This window comes from Ranitomeya imitator, chromosome 2 (assembly GCF_032444005.1).
Source record: "Ranitomeya imitator isolate aRanImi1 chromosome 2, aRanImi1.pri, whole genome shotgun sequence".
Taxonomy (NCBI): Eukaryota; Metazoa; Chordata; class Amphibia; order Anura; family Dendrobatidae; genus Ranitomeya; species Ranitomeya imitator.
Window position 1 is genome coordinate 75769609 of NC_091283.1, and position 20652 is coordinate 75790260.

Sequence of the window (20652 nt, forward strand, 5' to 3'; positions counted from 1 at the left end):
TAATATATATAGATTTATATTATTTTTTTGCCAGACTAACATACGGATTGTGCAGGTTAAAAAAAACAAACAAACAAACAAAAAAAAAAACGAAACCCTCAAATATTCGACTTTGCAACGTGCCACGATACTGACAGTCATTGTGACGTTTGAACAAAGTACAGGCCGTCTCTCACCATTGTGCAGTTCCTATGTATGGAGCAGCCTTCATAATACCAAACCTCTTAGAAAGACACAAGTTCTACAGATTTCTTTCATGCAAAGTAAAATTTACTTCAAGAAAAAAAAAAAAAAATACCAAAAAAATATAAATATAATGTTGAAGAAAAAATATCATCACACTTTGTAGCAAATTTTATTTAAGGTGACTGTAGAAAACAAATGTTGCATATATAATATATATATACACATATATAATATATATATATACACATATACACATATATATATATATATATATATATATATATATATATATATATATATATATATATCACACACACACAATCACATATACAAAAGGTCATTGTACCATAAGCCTTATTACACCCACACTGGACAGTGACGGTCATCACAAGTCCAGGATTAACGTACAGCCCAGCATTTTATATACAGCGGTACCGACAGATGGCAAAATCCTAAACAAAAAAAACAAACAACTATATAAAACTTGGGGTGGGGAGATTAGCAGCTTTTACTACTGAATCATTAGAGCAGCTTTATCTAATAATGTGTTTTTACCCCATATAATGGCCATTTTATTACGCATGCCATATGAAAGGGCAGGAACCCAAACATAGGGTACTTTTACAGGTCTTAAAGGTCTAAGGGAGTAGAAAAACATGGCTGCCTTCTTCCAGAAACCGCACCACACCGATCCATGGGCAGTATCTGGAACAGCAGCTGGCATTGCAGAACAGGGCCCGACCAGCAGGTTTCCTGACCGGAGCGTAGGGCTGCATAGGCATAGGTGTGGCAATTAGTTTGCCACTGGTCGGCCTGGGTTTCTCACAGTCGTGTGAACCTTGGCCCAAGTCTGATGATATTCGCCATAAAACATCTAAACCTGTAAGTTTAAGAACTTGCCAAAGCTACCGTTTGTTTTATTACACTTGAAGTGGGGCTAAATAAATAGGCTTCCCTAATGATTAGATGAAGGGTGCGGGTATATATCTGCACCCTGCCTAATTTCTGTTATTTAGGGCCTATAGTAAACTGTTGGTTCTCCAGAAGAAGGGGTGATGCTTCCCTATAACCCATTATTCTGGAGAATGAACAGTTTCCTTTCCATATTGTATCATATGTCCTACATCTATATTATATTTACTAGGCCTCATTTATAAAATGACAAAAAGAAAAGCTGGTCTTTAGCAACCCGTCCAAGGCCATCTTGCATTTCTATGGATAAACTAAAGCCGTCCTGTGACCGGTTGCTTTGTGCATTAAGAACAGTTTTCCCCTTACATCCTTTTGATAAATGAGGCCCCTCTGTAAGTAGTGGTCAGTATTTTTATTGCACAGGTCTTGTACGATAATATTCGGCCTCAAAGAGACAGTCGCAATAGTCAAAGCATTAGTGCTCAGTACAAGAAATCCCAATCAATAGAAGCGTGAGACAAGCGACTTATACGGAGAGAAAAGCGAAGTGATGGATTGCATAAATGCCCGATGAGTAGATAGAAAAAGGGTTGCTGTTAAATTCCCGCCACCTTTACTGTAAATTAAATAACATTCTTAGTCTGAAAATTGTACAATTTTGTCAAACAATAAATAAAAGATCCAGATCCAAACAAACAAAAAAATACTTCAAAAATCTGGTTTTGGATAAATACCTGGAACAAGCAGGCAAAAACGACATTATACTGTACACACATTACAACCCTCCACGCCATGGTGCAAGAGTCCTGTAACAAACCATCAGGCTGGAGGCAGGAAGTATATACATACAAATAGGAAATGTAAAAAAGAAATATGACACAGGTTTTAAAGAGAGGGAGACCAGAGTTTTTCCTCCATAGTCTTTCAATAATGGTGGTTGGGGACAGTTGTGTCCGGTGCCGCTCACTTGGGAGACAGGTCATCCAGTGATATGAATGAAGAGCAGGAGTTGGAGCAGGCGGCGGGAGAGTCGCTCACACAGCCTTCCTTAGCTGCAGAGTCAGACGAAGAACCGATACTGCTGCTGCTGTCAAGGTCCAAGGAAAGGCTGCAAGAGTCACAAACACATACTGTAAGTCTAAAAGCCTGCAGTCAGCACCCCCAGTGTACACCACACATCAGACCCTCACGGGACAAGACAACACCCTTTCGGCCTCAGTAGAGAAGATATAACCTTTTATTTTAGCTGTATGGAATAGTGCATTCCCCATTACATACAAGGGCATCCCTTTAATAAAGTATATGGTGCGTTATAGGGAGCCTATGGGTTTATGATGCTGTCACATGCACTGGGAGAAGCTGGTCCATAGCCTCTTCAGAGATCTGTGGCCGCTGGATGGGAACTCTTGAGAACCACCTCTCCTACCATCAACATCCGATGCTTTTTTTTTTCTGCTGAGCCATAGATGCTGGCGGGTAAGAGGTCGTTCTCAGAGCTGCTGCTCAGCGGCCAATGATGACTGAAAAAGCCAATGCATCGGGTCCTGCGGATCGATCAGCACCATTACTAGACACAATAAGTCGACATTGTCGACCAGAAGTTGTGCCGTTAAATGAATGAAGATGTATGTAATGCAAGTTAGTTCCAGAGGTACAAGCTGGGAACCCTTCTTTTTTTACATCCATAATTCCTTAATTGGAAATATGAACAAAAGGTTGTCCTTACAAAGCAACTAGGCTAATAATGCATCTATACAAGCCACTGAAAATGAAAAAAGGTAGAATTTTTTTTTAAAAAAGTGCTAGGAATGGTCATCTTTGGTGCAAGTAAGCCATCAGTCTATATGAGTGTTTTATGTCCTGCAGGGACAAAGGGCGATCTCTGCACAGTCTGCTCATTCTTCTAAATCTAGCTGTATGCCATAGTTCCCTCTACACTCCAAAACACAAGCTTCCATTTGATCAGACCTAGACTTTGGGTGGTTTTGAGCTGAGAACTTAAAATGTGTAAAAAGCAAAAGCTGTCTATGTAATTGTTATAATATCACTCTGCAGAATGGTTAAAAAATGTCTGTACTTACCAACTATAATCTGACAGATGGGTGAGGTCTGGAGAAAGCATGTTGGTTGTTCCTTGAAACAGTCTCTTTGGTTGATTTTCTATTTCCATTTCAACTGGTAGAAAGAAGAACAAACAACAGTAAGAAAAACGTTTAAAAAATGGAATTTCAGTCACGTAAGTTTCATCAACAAATCTGCCTTGTATGAATATACGCTTGGTATATAGTGCGGCGTAGTAAGAGGAAACCGTATAGATTTATTGTACAGAAGTGTCCCCCCAATAACACAAATGACAGCAGTGTAGGAGTAATATACTACCACTCAGTCTGCACTGCACAACTGGCAGCCCTGATAACTCCTGATGTACTTTCTCTAGCATGCCTCGGATACACCGATGTACTACACAGCACACAGTAACCTCCGTCATGCACGTATGGCCAGTGTTCTCCAAGCTGCAGATGTCAGGGGATGATGGGAGTTGTAGTACTGCAACAGCTGGACAGCCACAGATTGGGGAACACAGATACAGTCTACCATGCACCCAAACACAATATAATACCTTTCCTCTTTATAGGGCCGAGGACACTGGGACGTATACAGTTAGGACTCTGACTTCTCCTGCTGGAGAGAAGAACATACAAAACTATTAAGGGAAAAAAAAAAAAAAAAAAAAAAAAAAAACACACAACAGATCTATGATTATAAGGATAAACCTAGGCTAGAATACACTATATATACACTATAGCATTAGCACGGAGACCAAGAACAGATATATATTCAGTTAGAGATCAGAGATGGTGTATGATGACTGTCCTTTAACCCCTTAGTGACACAGCCAATTTTGTACATAATTTAATTTTTACAATTCTGACCACTGTCACTTTATGAAGTCATAGCGCTGGAATGCTTCAACGTATCCCACTGATTCTGAGACTGATTTTTTTCATAACATATTCTACTTCATGTTAGTGATAAAATTTCTTTGATATGACAAAAAAACAAAACGGAAATTTGGCAAAAATTTTGAAACTTAATTTTTGTGCCCTTAGATCAGAGTCAAGTCACCCAAAATAGTTAATAAATAATATTTCCCACATGTCTGCTTTACATCAGCACAATTTTGGAAACAATTTTTTTGTTAGGATGCTATAAGGGTTAAAAGTTGACCAGCAATTTCTCATTTTTCCAACAACATTTACAAAACCTTTTTTTTGTTTTAGGGACCACCTCACATATTTGAAGCGAGTTTGGGGGGGGGGGTGTCAATGTGATAGAAAATACCCAAAAGTGGCACCATTCTAAAAACTGCACTCCCCAAGGTGCTCAAAATCACATTCAAGAAGTTTATTAACCCTTCAGGTGCTTCACGAGAACTAAAGCAATGTGGAAGGAAAAAAAAAAAAAAAAATGAACATTTTACCTTTTTCACAAAAAATTTACTTTAGACCCACACTTTTTTATTTTCACAAGGGTAATAGGAGAAAATGGACCACAAAATTTGTTGTGCAATTTATCCTGAGTACGCTGATACCCCGAATGTGGGGGAAAGCCACTGCTTGGGTGCATGGCAGGGCTCAAAAGGGAGTGAGCACCATTTGAGTTTTTGGACATAAAATTGTCTGGAATCATCAGTGGGCACCATATCGCGTTTGGAGACCCCCTGATGTACCTTAACAGTGGACACCCCCCCCCTCCCTCCAATTCTAACTCCAACCCTGGCCCCCAACCCCAGTATGCTAGATCATATCAGAGGAGATAGAAATAAAAGGGAAATCTGACCTTTTTTCGGTCGTTAAAAGGAATATCGGCGATCGTTAATGAGTTAAAACGGACAGATTTTATGCTAGCAGAAATATCATTATAGGCAGCCCCATGTAAACAGGGAATGAGCCGCTGACAATATAACACTGTACAGGGACAGAGCGATATTATTATTATAGTCTGTTCTAGTACCAGCAGTTTTTGGCACATAAAGCAAAAAGGCAAACACGAGTGTAATCGACTTATTAACAAGTCTTGGTCGCTAGGTGTCAGCCATACTTCTGACTTCCCCCATACACAGGAACACGTGGGTGTGGGATCGGCCGCTGAAATTACAGCAGAACCCTTCTGCCTCATTCTCTGGAAAAGTCACAGACAGAAAACCCTGCTGGCAACTTATCTTCAAAGTGATTAAAAGACGATAAAGACTGAACACAAACAGCAAGTCGTTTTGACATTGCAGTGCATATGTTAATTCTTTTACGCTTCTTCAGGTAAAATCTGCCATAAAATAAGACCATGTGCACATACATATCCTTAGGCTGCTTTAATTTCAAACAATCAGTTTCTTCTCAAGAGACAATCTGCTGCCAGAGCTGCCTGGCAGCTGCTTTATTATATTGGCACTCAGACCATCCTCATGGAGTCTGCTTCTAACCATTTGTGCATCTTTTTGCCAAGCATGTGTAGGATTGTGTATGGGGCATTCTCTAAACTCAAGTAACAATTTCCCAGTTTCTGTACTTTTAATAACGCACAAGATTTATGCTACTTACGTGGTGGTAAAGCGCCTTGTTGGGCTGGGGATTGGGCTCGGAGGTAAGCCATTACTGCTCACAAACATTCGCAGAGATGGAGAAAAACATTGCTGTTGGTGGAAAGGAACAATCATTTTAGGACTAATAGGTAGATATTATCAGACGTACAGGCTACATGTTGTACATAGGAAGATTTAGGCATTTTTAAAAATGTCCTGTCAGCCAGCGTTGGTATTTTAAGCAGGGCTGTGGAGTCGGATTCGTGGAGTCGAGTCGGAGCCCATTTTGGTGGAGTCGGTGTAAAATAGACCGACTCAGACTCCTAAAATATACAGTGATCAAATAAATAAAGGGAACACTAAAATCCCACATCCTAGATATCGCTGAATGAAATATTCCAGTTGTAAATATTTATTCATTACATAGTGGAATGTGTTGAGAACAATAAAACCTAAAAATGATCAACGTAAAGCACAACTAATATCCCACGGAGGTATGGAGATGGAATGATGCTCAAAATCAAAGTAGAAAAGGAAGTTACAGGCTGATCCAACTTCAGTGGAAATGCCTCAAGACAAGGAAATGATGCTCAGTAGTGTGTGTGGCCTCCACGTGCCTGTATGATCTCCCTACAATGCCTGGGCATGCTCCTGATGAGGCAGCAGATGGTCTCCTAAAGGGATCTCCTCCCAGACCTGAACTAAAGCATCTGCCAACTCCTGGACAGTTTGTTGTGCAACGTGACGTTGGTTGATGCTGCGAGACATGATGTCCCAGATGTGCTCAACCGGATTAAGGTTTGGGGCATAGCTTCAATGCCTTCATCTTGCAGGAACTGATAACACACTCCAGCCACATGAGGGCTGGCACTGTCCTACATTATGAGGAACCCTGGGCCAACCGCACCAGCATATGGCCTCACAAGGGGTCTGAGGATCTCATCTCAGTACCTAATGGCAGTCAGGCTACCTCTGGCAAGCACATGGAGGGCTGTGCGGCCCTCCAAAGAAATGCCACCCCACACCATTACTGACCCACTGCCAAACCGCTCATGCTGAAGGATGTTGCAGGCATCAGATCGCTCTCCATAGCATCTCCAGACTCTGTCACGTTAGTCACATGTGCTCAGTGTGAACCTGCTTTCATCTGTGAAGAGCACAGGGTGCCAGTGGCGAATTTGCCAATCGTAGTGTTCTGTGGCAAATGCCAAGCGTCCTGCATGGTGATGGGCTGTGAGCACAACCCCCATCTGTGAACGTTGGGCACTCAGACCATCCTCATGGAGTCTGCTTCTAACCATTTGTGCAGACACATGCAGATTTGGGCCTGCTGGAGGTCATTTTGCAGGGCTCTGGCAGTGCTCCTCCTGTTCCTCCTTGCACAAAGGCTGAGATAGCAGTCCTGCTGCTGGGTTGTTGCCCTCCTACGGCCCCCTCCACGTCTCCTGGTGTACTGGCCTGTCTCCTGGTAGCGCCTCCAGCCTCTGGACACTACGCTGACAGACACAGCAAACCTTCTTGCCACAGCTCGCATTGATGTGCCATCCTGGATGAGCTGCATTACCTGAGCCACTTGTGTGGGTTGTAGAGTCCGTCTCATGCTACCACGAGTGTGAAAGCACAACCAACATTCAAAAGTGACCAAAACATCAGCCAGAAAGCATTGGTACTGAGATGTGGTCTGTGGTCCCCACCTGCAGAACCACTCCTTTACTGATTGTGCCTTGATCATTTCCAATAATTTCCATCTGTTGTCTATTCCATTTGCACAACAGCATGTGAAATTGATTGTCAATCAGTGTTGCTTCCTAAGTGGACAGTTTGATTTCACAGAAGTTTATTTGGAGTTATATTCTGTTGGTTAAGTGTTCCCTTTATTTTTTTGAGAAGTGTATAATAAATTGGGCACAGTAGTTCAATGCAGTTTGTGGGGAATATTTTTTTCAGAATAATTTGGGAAAGTTATGAAATGTCCTATAAATGTCTGTCCTATTCCTGATCTTAGGTCTAGACTTTTAGCTGAGATGAATCTGTGCTGCAGTTTATGTCCATGATAAGTAGTGAAGCTCCTCCTCTACAGATAAGGGGAAAAAAATAAACACACAGGGACTGTTCTCTAGCCTTAAAATAATTAGGTCAGATTTGAGGTCATCTATAAAGGAAGATCTGATGGCGGCGATACTATTTTTCAGAACAAATTCATAGACTGCACAAATGCTATTCAGTACGTTTTTGTTGAAAACTGTTTTTTCCCCACTTACTGCAGAGTGTATAATAAATTGTAAATATGCAAAAAAAAAAAATAAATTTTATTCTAACGTTGTATTCCAATAAATATATTTTATGTTCTATCTCAATGGCTTGATTATTGTATCATAATAAAGATTAAAAGTCTGATGTTACCATTTTACTACAGTAAACTTATCTCAAACTTAAACATGAGCCATGTATGAGGGAGTCGGTGTCATGGGAATTGAGGAGTTGGAGTCGGAGGTTTGACTTACTGATGCCACAGCCCTGATTTTAAGTGCATAAAGCAAATGTTTAAAGGAAGCACAGAGAAACCAGCAGTCCTGATTGCTCCTTAGCGATAGAGTGCATGAATGGAGAAGGTTTCTCATTTCTTCAAATGACACTAAACAGTCCTCAACATGCACAAAGCCAAACGAAAATTACACAGCAACAGCACTACCCATCACAAATGTATGGACAACATAAGAAGTCACAAGCATTTAACTATCTACAATAAAAACACAAAATATCTAAAATACCTTTCCGATTCCTCTGGTAGGTGAGGGGGCCGGTGACACTGGTACAAAGTCAATACGCTTTGGAGAGGAATATTTATCCAGTTTATCAAGATCATTGTCACTCTGTAGAGAAAAAAAAAAAGACTTCAGAATAAGCCGTCATGTGTTGCACATCTGGGATAACACTGTCCCACTTGCATTTTTTGACTTGTTTGCCCTCTGCATGCTCCATCTCTGCTTGTCTCTGAGTAAGTGGGGGGACCCTAGCTGCTGATATACACAAAGAAGAGGAGGTCCGGCTAACTGTATAGATCTATACAGCACATCGTCAGAACTTAGAGGCAGCATGGAAGACATTATACTGAGCTGTGCTGCTGTGAGTCTAGCACTAGGGTGTGTTAAAACGCTTACTAGAAAGCAACCATTTTTCTGTACTATGACTGATATTGCAGCTCAGGTCCATTTATCAAAGCAGCTTTGTGCTGCAATACCATACATATCCAATATATAAGACTGGCACTACTTGTGAAAAGACCAGTACTGAATAACCCCTAGAAAAAAAAAAAAATATATATATAAACAATAATTAATAGAATTTAGTTTGATAAGCATCTTACCAGGCTGAAGCTCTCCTCCCAGGACAGGCTCATCTGCATCGCACTCTGGACCTCTCTAAATAAAAATATAGGGAAAATGAGCACCATAGAAAATTCTGCCATGTTGGACTGTGATGTACAATTGTCCAGACTAAATCACATTTTAGTCAAGTGAAAAAGCTTATAATTTGGCAGAAAGAAACTACTACAAGTATCCTAAAATGTCATGTTACACGCAGGAGGCATTAGATACCTCGTATGTGCATGCCTGGCTTACACCTAAAACAGTCTGCCTTCCATCTATCCAGAAACCAGAAAAGAAGGAACGTAGGGCACAACTGGCTCTTCCTTGTCTGTACAAGTACCACACGGGATTAGAAAAACAAAAACTAAGGCAAACATACAAATGCACATATTACTCATGTATGCGCATAGGGACAGAAATTAAGCCATTTGTAAATGAGTGAACCAGATACATCCTCGTATATGTGTATTTGTTAACCAGACTAATGTATGGCGACCCATCGATAAAAATGCATGGAAAACCAAAAGACGTACAAAAAAAAAAAAAAAAAAAAGAACGAAATATAGGCCAAATATGATAAAGTGGAAATATATAAGAACTTTATTGATCAAGCAACTGGTACACAGAAGAAAAGCAACCATAAAAATAAAGAAAAAAGCGGACGCTTATCCAAGTAGGATTCATGAATTATATTATCAGTAACCATAAAATGGAATATCAAATTTTATTCATCAGAAGAAACTACTGCGTACCAGAAACACACTTTTAAATTGTATACTGTGCACGTATGGTTACAACAATTAATATCACATATACAAAAGTAACAAAGGTATCCATGCACTCCTGCACTCTATAAATCCCATGTACACATCACATGCATGCACTTTTCCCTATGGATACTACAGTATCTATTATGCCATTACGTTCTCATCAACATATTTCAATGACGTTTTTGTATATGTGATGTTCATTGTTGCAACCAAAGGTGCACGCTATACAATCAGTGCGTTTCTTGTACCCAGCATTTTCTTTTGATATATCAAATTTGATATTCCATGATTCTTGATTACCGTATATAATTCGTGTTTCCTACTTAGATGAGCACCTGATTTTCTTCTGGCTGCATTTCTCCTGCGTACCAAATGGGTAGCACAAAAAAAAAAAAAAAAAAAAGGATAGGCTGTGCCCCAAATGCCTTTGTATCCTAGAAATGTCTGATCAGCCCACTGATGTAATGATCTTACTAATTTGACAACCCCTTTTGGCTAAATGAGGCTACCCTCTTCAGACAAGCTGCTCTCAATGTATCCTACTAAGACGAGAAGTTTATATGCCAACTACTGCAATGAGCCCAAATCTAAATTATAGATCCAGAAATGTCCATATGGATGGACCACTGATTTCAAGGGAGCTTGTTGAATGACTCATTCCCTTCACAGAAATCATCATTAGGCATCCACAACTAGCTAATCATATTTCACCTACGAAACAGAAAAAAAAAGAGTTGTCCAAAGGAAACAAGGTGAAAATACCTAAAAGGACACACTCACCGCTCACGTGCAGTCTCACGGTCCATCAGGTCCACGCCTTCCTCCTTTAAAAAAAAGAAACATTTTTTTGTTAGAATTGGTTTTATAACAAAAAGTGATCAAAATCTGTTCCTGTCCATTGTATGTATTTATACTTTAGAATATAAATTTTAATCTAAGTGCTACTTATATATGGAAGTTCGGGATCAACTAAACCTTAGTTCAATGTTCGGTTTGGGTACCAGAACTCTACCTGAACCCCACAGAACACAATTATGAGAGGAACTTTGGTGTTGTAAAATAGTCGTAGCATGTACTAGGGGTCCATCTCTCACCCCTCCTGAACTTCACCTGGGACTCCAAACATTAACACGGACGTCCAGGAGAAGTCCCTGTTCGGAGTCCAGCAGGGGACACCAAGTATCCAGTACGAACCCCAAACTTTACAGTTTGTGTTTGCTCATCTCTACTCATAAGGGGACTAAATAAATACTATTAAAAAAAACTATTTGAAAAAATAAAATAAAAATTGAAAATTATCCTGCCCCTTTCACACTGCCATTGAAAATAAAGAAATATTACTCCAGCGGTAGCTTTATGCATTTGTGACATTAAACATTCCAAACTGACACCATGGCATGCAAACAGGTTAAGGGTTGTTTTAATCCTCTCCTACAAATAACAGGTTGGCACCTTCATTAACGATATGCAAATGTCAATAATTCTCACCCTTTTAATCTGATACAATCTGCTGCTTGGAATGCGGATAGGAGAAGATGAAGGGATCTGCAAGAAGAGAGGACAGACATCGTAATATGTAAACATTCTTACTTAAAAATGTAAGGTCCCCATATTCATTAGACTTAACGTCAGTCAATTCCAAATATTGGTGTTCATAAAACATGTGAATGAAGGCTCCTGACAGACGATAGTTGGGCAATAGTTAAAGAGAACGTATCAACAGGGTTTCCCAATGTAAAGAATCAATATTATCCAAACTGAAATAATTATACAAAAAGAAAATTGGAGGGTCGTGAGAAATAAAAATAGCCCACCAACGTGAATGGGAAAAACTCCTAACATTGAATATATATCCTACAAAAAGATCATGGAGTCAAGGATCCACCAATTAGAATAAGCAGTTAAATTTATTAGATATTGTAAAATTAGTAAGATAATGTAGTAAATACACTGACGGGAGTAAAAAAAAAAAACGTATAAGTCACCTAAACGGTAAAGAGGTCATAACAAGCTTAGCCATGGCTCCACAACCCCTGGGCACCAGCACGAGGTCCAAACACAGGGAGCAATGGGTAAGCTGGATGGTTTCAGAAACTGGCTATGTGTTTTGCTGATTGTTCTTTGTCAGATCATAGGTGACATACTGTAGGTACTAGATTATCTCCATCCATGCTAACCCCCTTCACTTTGTGTGTGGACCCCAACCCCCCTTTTCTGTACCAGAGTCTTGATTTCTGATTTTGTCACTACGTATATCAGTCTGCTACTAATTTTGTAATATCTAATACATTTCACTGATTACCATTTTCCCAATATAAGTAGAGCCAGCACCTCATCGCCATCTTTTACAGCATTCTTGTATGCTGTTTGTATGTGCCAAAAAGACCTTTTATTATACTCAGACTGCGTGGTCTGGTCTGATGGACAACACTGGTCTTGATCGGGTGCCTCCTCTATTCTTTCAATCGCCGTCCTACTTCATGACTCGTCCTACGTCATCCACACCGTATCCCAATCTCGCTCCTACACAGGCGCACTTCTCTAGCCTGCCGAGGATAGAGCAAAGCACTATAGCGAGCATGTAACGGATTTACTTCCGGGTCATCGGCGCTCTTTGCCTTTTCCCCGCACATGCGCACTACAGTGCTTTGCTCCATCCTCGGCATGGTAGAGAAGTGTACCTGCACAGGAGCGAGATTGGGACACGTCACCCATATGAACCAGAAAAGGAGAATGGGATCTCGTAAGGAGAGAGGAGGCGCTGGACCAAGACCAGAAAACCAAATGGACCGGACTGAGATGTAGGTGACAATAATAAAAGCTCTTTATTGTGATAAGTTTTCGTGATTTTTTTTTTTTTAAATGCAAGTAACATCTTAATAGGTGTAGAAAATCAGCAACATCAAAGACTCAACAAAAGCCTATTGTGGGAACGTAGCCAGTTTACTGATTTTTTTTTCACCAAAATAAAAGCAGCATTGTACGAACAGTGCCAACAAAGTGAAATATTTCTGAATCTCATGCACACACTCCTTACTTTTGACATTGAAGAATGTAAGCCGTTTCTAATCTGCAGCATGTCAACTCTTTACGCTCTTTTCACCCATTCAAAAAAACACATGTATTTTAGGCAGTGTTTTTCCTAAGGGTACCGTCACACTGAAACGACGCTGCAGCGATACGACAACGATGTCGAATGCTGCAGCATCGCTGTTTGGTCGCTGGAGAGCTGTCACAGAGACAGCTCTCCAGCGACCAACGATCCCGAAGTCACCTGGTAACCAGGGTAAACATCGGGTTACTAAGCGCAGGTTACCTGGTTACCATCGTAAAAGTAAAAAAAAAAAAACAAACACTACATACTTCCCTTCAGCTGTCTGTCCCCGGCGCTCTGCTTTCCTGCACTGACTGTGAGCACAGCGGCCTGAAAGCAGAGCGGTGACGTCAACGCTGTGCTTTCCGGCTGGCCGGCGCTGACACAGGATGCAGGAGGAGTGCAGAGAAGCACAGCGCCGGGGACAGACAGCAGAAGGTAAGTATGTAGTGTTTGTTTTTTAACGTTTATGCTGGTAACCAGGGTAAACATCGGGTTACTAAGCGCGGCCCTGCGCTTAGTAACCCGATGTTTACCCTGGTTACCAGTGAAGACATCGCTGGATCGGTGTCACACACGCCGATTCAGCGATGTCAGCGGGAGATCCAGCGACGAAAGAAAGTTTCAAACGATCTGCTACGACGTACGATTCTCAGCGGGGTCCCTGATCGCAGGAGTGTGTCAGACACAGCGAGATCGTAAGGATATCGCTGGAACGTCACGAATCGTGCCGTCGTAGCGATCAAAATGCCACTGTGTGACGGTACCCTAACACTCCACAATTCGCAGCAGGATTCTGCAAACACTGAATGTGTGCACATCCCCAAGATAAACCACTGCCAAGAATTTACCAATCAATGATCTAGGGGTACTGCCGTCTGTCCTTCTGTCTGTCACGGATATTCATTGGTCGTGGCCTCTGTCTATCATGGAAATCCAAGTCGCTGATTGGTCGTGGCTGTTTTGCGGCGACCAATCAGCGACGGCCACAGACCGGAAGAAAATGGCCGCTCCTTAATCCCTGCAGTCAGTGGCCGGCGCCCGCTCCATACTCCTTGCTCCCCGCAGTGTCCCCGGCGCCCGCTCCATACTCCCCGCAGTGTCCTCGGCGCCCGCTCCGTACTCCCCGCAGTGTCCTCGGCGCCCGCTACGTACTCCCCGCAGTGTCCTCGGCGCCAGCTCCGTATTTCCCGCAGTGTGCCCGGCGCCCGCTCCATACTCCCCTCCGGTCACCGCTAACACAGGATTAATGCCGGCAGTAACGGACCGCATTATGCCGCGGGTAACGCACTCCGTTACCGCCGCTATTAACCCTGTGTGTCCCCAACCTTTTACTATTGATGTTGCCTATGCGGCATCAATAGTAAAAAAAGTAATGTTAAAAAAAATAAAAACAAAAAAAAACCTGCTATATTCACCCTCCGTTGTCCGCTGAGGCGCTCGCGCCTGCCGCCATCTTCCTTTCCCAGCGATGCTTTGCAAAATTACCAAGAAGACCTAGTGGTCTCGCGAGACCGCTAAGTCATCTGGGTAATTTCGCAAAGCATCCTGGGAACGGAAGATGGCGGCAGCCGTGCGCCCATCGACACAGCGCCGTTGGATCCCAGGAGGCCGAGAGACAGGACGCTGAGGAGCAGCGACCAGAATGGTGAGTATATTCAACTACAAGGGGCCCTGGGATCGTTAGGCGAGTATGTTTATTTTTTAACCTGTGACATACGTGGCTGGGCAATATACTACGTGGGCTGGGCAATATACTACGTGGGCTGGGCAATATACTACGTGGCCATGCATATTCTAGAATACCCGATGCGTTAGAATCGGGCCACCATCTAGTCATTTTATAAACACACAAAATATGCAAAATAAAAAATGTACGGTATGTATTTTACACAGTATTTTCTGCAACCACAAAATAAAATACATGCTTTCTTAATATTTTTTTTTTACATGCATAATTTAGGCATTTATTCCTGCATACATTTAAATGGGTGAAAAGCGCTGCAAAACGTCTGAAAAAAATTGACATGAAGCAGATTAGAAACTGCTTGAAATCTGCAAGGAAAAAATAAGCACCATGTGTATGAAGTTTCAGAGATCTCATTCGCTCTGCTGGTACTACAAACTACAGCAGAATTTCTCCTGCAAATACTCAAAGTGTGCACATAACCTAATGCTGCAAAATCGTTAAGTGTAAATGCTCCAACAGGTATACATAAAGCTAGGGTGATCGGAAGAGAAGACCAGCAGCCAGTCCAAAAGTCACAGTCCGTACTCCGATCAGGATATGCCTACGCCTGAATATGGTATTTTATGACCAGCACCTTTCTTAAATTTTTATCAATGTAGTTAATCTTATGAGCAGCGATTATTTCTACCCATGGAAATGTTACAAAGTTTATTTGCCTTAAAACAATTTCCTGTGTCCCCCAAAGAAGCGAGAGAGAAAAGTTATCGCCTATCCACATACAGTACATGAGTGATAACATGCTGATCACTGAAGGCCCGACTGTTGGGGACGCAAAACGATCAGCAATACATGGAATATTTATCCCTAACTGGTAAGGCCTCTTTCACACTTCAGTCTTCTGGCGTCAGTCAAAATCCGTCCTCGCGACGGATCCGTCAAAAATAGTGACTAACAGAAACAACGGTTCCGTTTTTTCGACGGATCCGTATAGCGTCCAAAGCACTGCAAACATTGTACGTGGAAACATACCCTTAATGGTTGGTAGGGGATCAAATACTTATTTCTCACTGTAATATGCAAATAAATTTGTATAATTTATACAGTGTGATTTTCTGAATTTTATTTTTGATATTCTATCTCTCGATGTTAAAATTAACCTACCCTTAAAATTATATTCTGTTCATGTCTTTGTCAGTGGGCAAACTTACGAAATCAGCAATAAATAAAATATACTTTACACATGGCCATGTGATTACTTCACTATAGTTTGGTCTTACCACAGACTGGCGATGTACGACAGTGGTGCTGTTCCTGCGCGCTCTGGATCCATATGGCTGAAATGCTTGAGTGTGATCACTGGGAAAGAAGAAAAAAAAAAAAATACACGTTTAATACAAGTTTAATCTATAAATCTGTTCTGTGCAGCAGAAGTCAATCTATTGTTCCCCGTTATCAGCCTGGGGTCAAATTAACTGTGCTGCTCTTTAACGTAATTAATGGTTAAACTAAAATTGAAAGCCCAGAAAGGCTCCCCAAGATTGCCACTTTATCTCATTGCCAAGTACATTTCTGTAGGTGAAGGAGATCTGCAGCTTTCCTCATTTACCAATACTTATGTAATGCCACCAACTGGTTTTTTTGGCAATTGTGTTTCATTGAAAAATGTTGCACTGTTTGGCATTGACAGACACTTTGTTTTCCTGAACATTTAACTGATGTGGTCTGTGGTCATAAATCAGCTAAGGAAAAAAAAAAAAAAAAAAAAAAAAAAGGATATATATATATATATATATATATATATATATATATATATATATATATATATATATATATATATATATATATATATACACACTTTTCGTTCAGACTTTAGAAGGCGCTCGCTGACAGGATCTTAGTTAAATCATTCTGCAGCTAGCAATAGAACAACACAGTGGATATAGAAGGCAAACTGCAAAGTTTTTAATAAAATCCAATTGCAAAAATAATTTTACAGCTCAATTACATAAATTTAAGAAAAAGAGAGCTCATGGATCATTCCTTAAGGTACTCTTCCTCCCACACATGTCTAGTGTAGCAGAGATATGTTCTGCAGATGTGACAAAGTGCCCGCGAGAAACCAGATTTTCAGTACAAACAGTAGGATTGAGCATACTGATATCCGAGCCTGAGCCCTCACTTACCGAAACTCTTTGGCCTGGACAGAGTTGGATGCCCCCCAATAACTCATTATGCAGTCAGCAGGTCCTACTAGCAACCAGTGGGCTCAGCAGAAGCTCATAAATGTGTCTGGCCAGCTCTGGGGTCCCAAAAAAAGATGGGACAAAAAAGGTAAACCCCTCCCATATACCTTCCATCCAATGCTTTACTGCAGAATACTGGGGGAGGGGTGCAGCTGCAGGTTATGGACACCTCTTTTAGGAAAGAGGCAGAACAACCAACATTTGGGAGGATGTGAACTCTACAAGCATCCAGATCCAATATTTGTAAGGAGAACCATTTTATAGGATTAAGAAAAGGAATAAAAAAAACTTTAAACCAGCAGCACGAATGTACGTCCGGCGCCACAAATCTATTACAAATGTACGACCCCTTTAAACAGAGCTGTCAGGACATCAATATTTGCCCCAATATTCAGAAGTGCCAGTGCTTATATCAGTGCTCTCAAAACTACAATTCCCAGCAGCCCTGACACCTGCACACTGTAAGGCTGGCTGGGAATTGTAGTGTTGGAACAGCTGGAGTCCACAAGCTCCAGATGAGCAATGTAATAGTGACCACTACACGCCGGCCACAGGTAGTCATAGACCTCCCAGTATGTGCCCCCCGCAACCCCAGACACCACCCTGCAGCCTCACTCCGTGCCCCTCCACACAGCCCCAGCCTCCCTCCGTGCCCCCCCCCCACAGCCCCAGCCTCCCTCCGTGCCCCCCCACACACAGCCCCAGCCTCCCTCCGTGCCCCCCCACACACAGCCCCAGCCTCCCTCCGTGCCCCCCACACACACAGCCCCAGCCTCCCTCCGTGCCCCCCACACACACACACAGCCCCAGCCTCCCTCCGTGCCCCCCACACACACACACAGCCCCAGCCTCCCTCCGTGCCCCCCCACACACAGCCCCAGCCTCCCTCCGTGCCCCCCCCACACACAGCCCCAGCCTCCCTCCGTGCCCCCCCCACACACAGCCCCAGCCTCCCTCCGTGCCCCCCCCCCACACACACACAGCCCCAGCCTCCCTCCGTGCCCCCCACACACACAGCCCCAGCCTCCCTCCGTGCCCCCACACACACACACACAGCCCCAGCCTCCCTCCGTGCCCCCCCACACACAGCCCCAGCCTCCCTCCGTGCCCCCCCACACACAGCCCCAGCCTCCCTCCGTGCCCCCCCCACACACAGCCCCAGCCTCCCTCCGTGCCCCCCCCACACACACACACAGCCCCAGCCTCCCTCCGTGCCCCCCCCACACACAGCCCCAGCCTCCCTCCGTGCCCCCCCCACACACACACACAGCCCCAGCCTCCCTCCGTGCCCCCCACACACACAGCCCCAGCCTCCCTCCGTGCCCCCCACACACACAGCCCCAGCCTCCCTCCGTGCCCCCCACACACACACACACAACCCCAGCCTCCCTCCGTGCCCCCCCACACAGCCCCAGCCTCCCTCCGTGCCCCCCACACACACAGCCCCAGCCTCCCTCCGTGCCCCCCACACACACACACACAACCCCAGCCTCCCTCCGTGCCCCCCACACACAGCCCCAGCCTCCCTCCGTGCCCCCCCCCCACACACACACACACACAGCCCGAGCCTCCCTCCTTGCCGCCCCAGCGCCCCTCTGAACTCCCCCTCACCTCAGCCCGTTAATATGGGGGGCGCTGTTGGACCTCCTCAGGCCTCCGTCCGCTGGGATCTCCACCACGTCCAGCTCCATCTTCTCCTGAGCCATGATGTCGGCGGGTCCGTCTCTCCCTCAATGGCTCATTCCCGCCTCAGGCCGCAATGTCTCCGGTGCTCAGGGCTCCATGCTGGCCGTGCAGGAGGCGAGCTGTCCGCCGCTTCCCCGCTCCCGGCTACTGCAGTGTGTGAGGCCGAGTCCCCGGGACACCTCAGGCCCAGTACAATCACCAGAGCCCTGCCAGACACGGCTGCCGCCTGCACATGCGTAGTAATGCCCGACTCCAGACTGACGGAGACTGAGTGAGTGAGAGACTGCGCTGTACCGCCCCTCACCTCACTATATACCCCTGTACTGTACCCCCTCACCTCACTATATACCCCTGTACTGTACCCCCTCACCTCACTATACACCCCTGTACTGTACACTGCGCCCCCTCACCTCACTATATACCCCTGTACTGTACCCCCTCACCTCACTATATACCCCTGTACTGTACACTGCGCCCCCTCACCTCACTATATACCCCTGTACTGTACACTGTACCCCCTCACCTCACTATATACCCCTGTACTGTACCCCCTCACCTCACTATATACCCCTGTACTGTCACTGCGCCCCCTCACCTCACTATATACCCCTGTACTGTACACTGCGCCCCCTCACCTCACTATATACCCCTGTACTGTACCCCCTCACCTCACTATATACCCCTGTACTGTACACTGCGCCCCCTCACCTCACTATATACCCCTGTACTGTACACTGCGCCCCTCACCTCACTATATACCCCTGTACTGTACACTGCGCCCCCTCACCTCACTATATACCCCTGTACTGTACCCCCTCACCTCACTATATACCCCTGTACTGTACACTGCGCCCCCTCACCTCACTATATACCCCTGTACTGTACCCCCTCACCTCACTATATACCCCTGTACTGTACACTGCGCCCCCTCACCTCACTATATACCCCTGTACTGTACACTGCACCCCCTCACCTCACTATATACCCCTGTACTGTACACTGCACCCCCCTCACCTCACTATATACCCCTGTACTGTACACTGCACCCCCTCACCTCACTATACACCCCTGTACTGTACACTGCACCCCCTCACCTCACTATACACCCCTGTACTGTACACTGCACCCCCTCACCTCACTATACACCCCTGTACTGTACACTGCACCCCCTCACCTCACTATATACCCCTGTACTGTACACTGCACCCCCTCACCTCACTATATACCCCTGTACTGTACACTGCGCCCCTCACCTCACTATATACCCCTGTACTGTACACTGCGCCCCTCACCTCACTATATACCCCTGTACTGTACACTGCGCCCCCTCACCTCACTATATACCCCTGTACTGTACACTGCGCCCCCTCACCTCACTATATACCCCTGTACTGTACACTGCGCCCCCTCACCTCACTATATACCCCTGTACTGTACACTGCGCCCCCTCACCTCACTATATACCCCTGTACTGTACACTGCGCCCCCTCACCTCACTATATACCCCTGTACTGTGCACTGCACCCCCTCACCTCACTATATACCCCTGTACTGTACACTGCGCCCCCTCACCTCACTATACACCCCTGTACTGTACACTGCGCCCCCTCACCTCACTATACACCCCTGTACTGTACACTGCGCCCCCTCACCTCACTATATACCCCTGTACTGTGTACTGCACCCCCTCACCTCACTATATACCCCTGTACTGTACACTGCGCCCCTCACCTCACTATATACCCCTGTACTGTACACTGTACCCCCTCACCTCACTATATACCCATGTACTGTACACTGCGCCCCCTCACCTCACTATACACCCCTGTACTGTACACTGCGCCCCCTCACCTCACTATACACCCCTGTACTGTACACTGCACCCCCTCACCTCACTATATACCTCTGTCCTGTACACTGCGCCCCCTCACCTCACTATATACCCCTGTACTGTACACTGCGCCCCTCACCTCACTATATACCCCTGTACTGTACACTGCGCCCCCTCACCTCACTATATACCCCTGTACTGTACACTGCGCCCCCTCACCTCACTATACACCCCTGTACTGTACACTGCGCCCCCTCACCTCACTATATACCCCTGTACTGTACACTGCG

The 20652-nt window shown here is 44.5% G+C and overlaps 1 protein-coding gene and 1 non-coding gene across 3 annotated transcripts; both read right to left on the reverse strand.

Annotated features, from left to right (window-relative positions):
- Positions 1-1688: 1688 nt before the first annotated feature.
- LOC138661946 (PABIR family member 2-like) lies at positions 1689-18775 on the reverse strand. 2 transcript variants are annotated; one of them, XM_069746969.1, is made up of 10 exons: positions 18457-18775; positions 15880-15958; positions 11307-11363; positions 10599-10642; positions 9045-9099; positions 8449-8550; positions 5697-5788; positions 3719-3780; positions 3180-3273; positions 1689-2206 (listed from the first exon to the last, which is right to left on the reverse strand). In XM_069746969.1, exons 1-10 carry the CDS (start codon positions 18549-18551, stop codon positions 2062-2064), a joined length of 825 nt encoding a protein of 274 aa, XP_069603070.1. In that variant the 5' UTR covers positions 18552-18775; the 3' UTR covers positions 1689-2061. The 2 variants fall into 2 exon arrangements, with proteins under 2 accessions (XP_069603070.1, XP_069603071.1); XM_069746970.1 differs by having other exon boundaries at positions 1923-2206; positions 3719-3777; positions 18457-18693.
- LOC138668351 (small nucleolar RNA U109) lies at positions 3456-3590 on the reverse strand. The gene has a single exon (XR_011319177.1). It is a non-coding gene; the product is annotated as a small nucleolar RNA U109 (small nucleolar RNA).
- Positions 18776-20652: the final 1877 nt, after the last annotated feature.

Bases quoted from the DNA above. Each gene is read 5' to 3' on its own strand.
- LOC138661946 (XM_069746969.1), bottom strand. From the start codon at position 18,551: ATGGCTCAGGAGAAGATGGAGCTGGACGTGGTGGAGATCCCAGCGGAC. The intron at 15,959-18,456 runs GTGAGGGGGAGT...CTTCTTTCCCAG, and splicing joins CCCCATATTAACGGGCTGAG to TGATCACACTCAAGCATTTC. The intron at 8,551-9,044 runs GTAAGATGCTTA...TTTTCTCTACAG, and splicing joins GGGAGGAGAGCTTCAGCCTG to AGTGACAATGATCTTGATAA.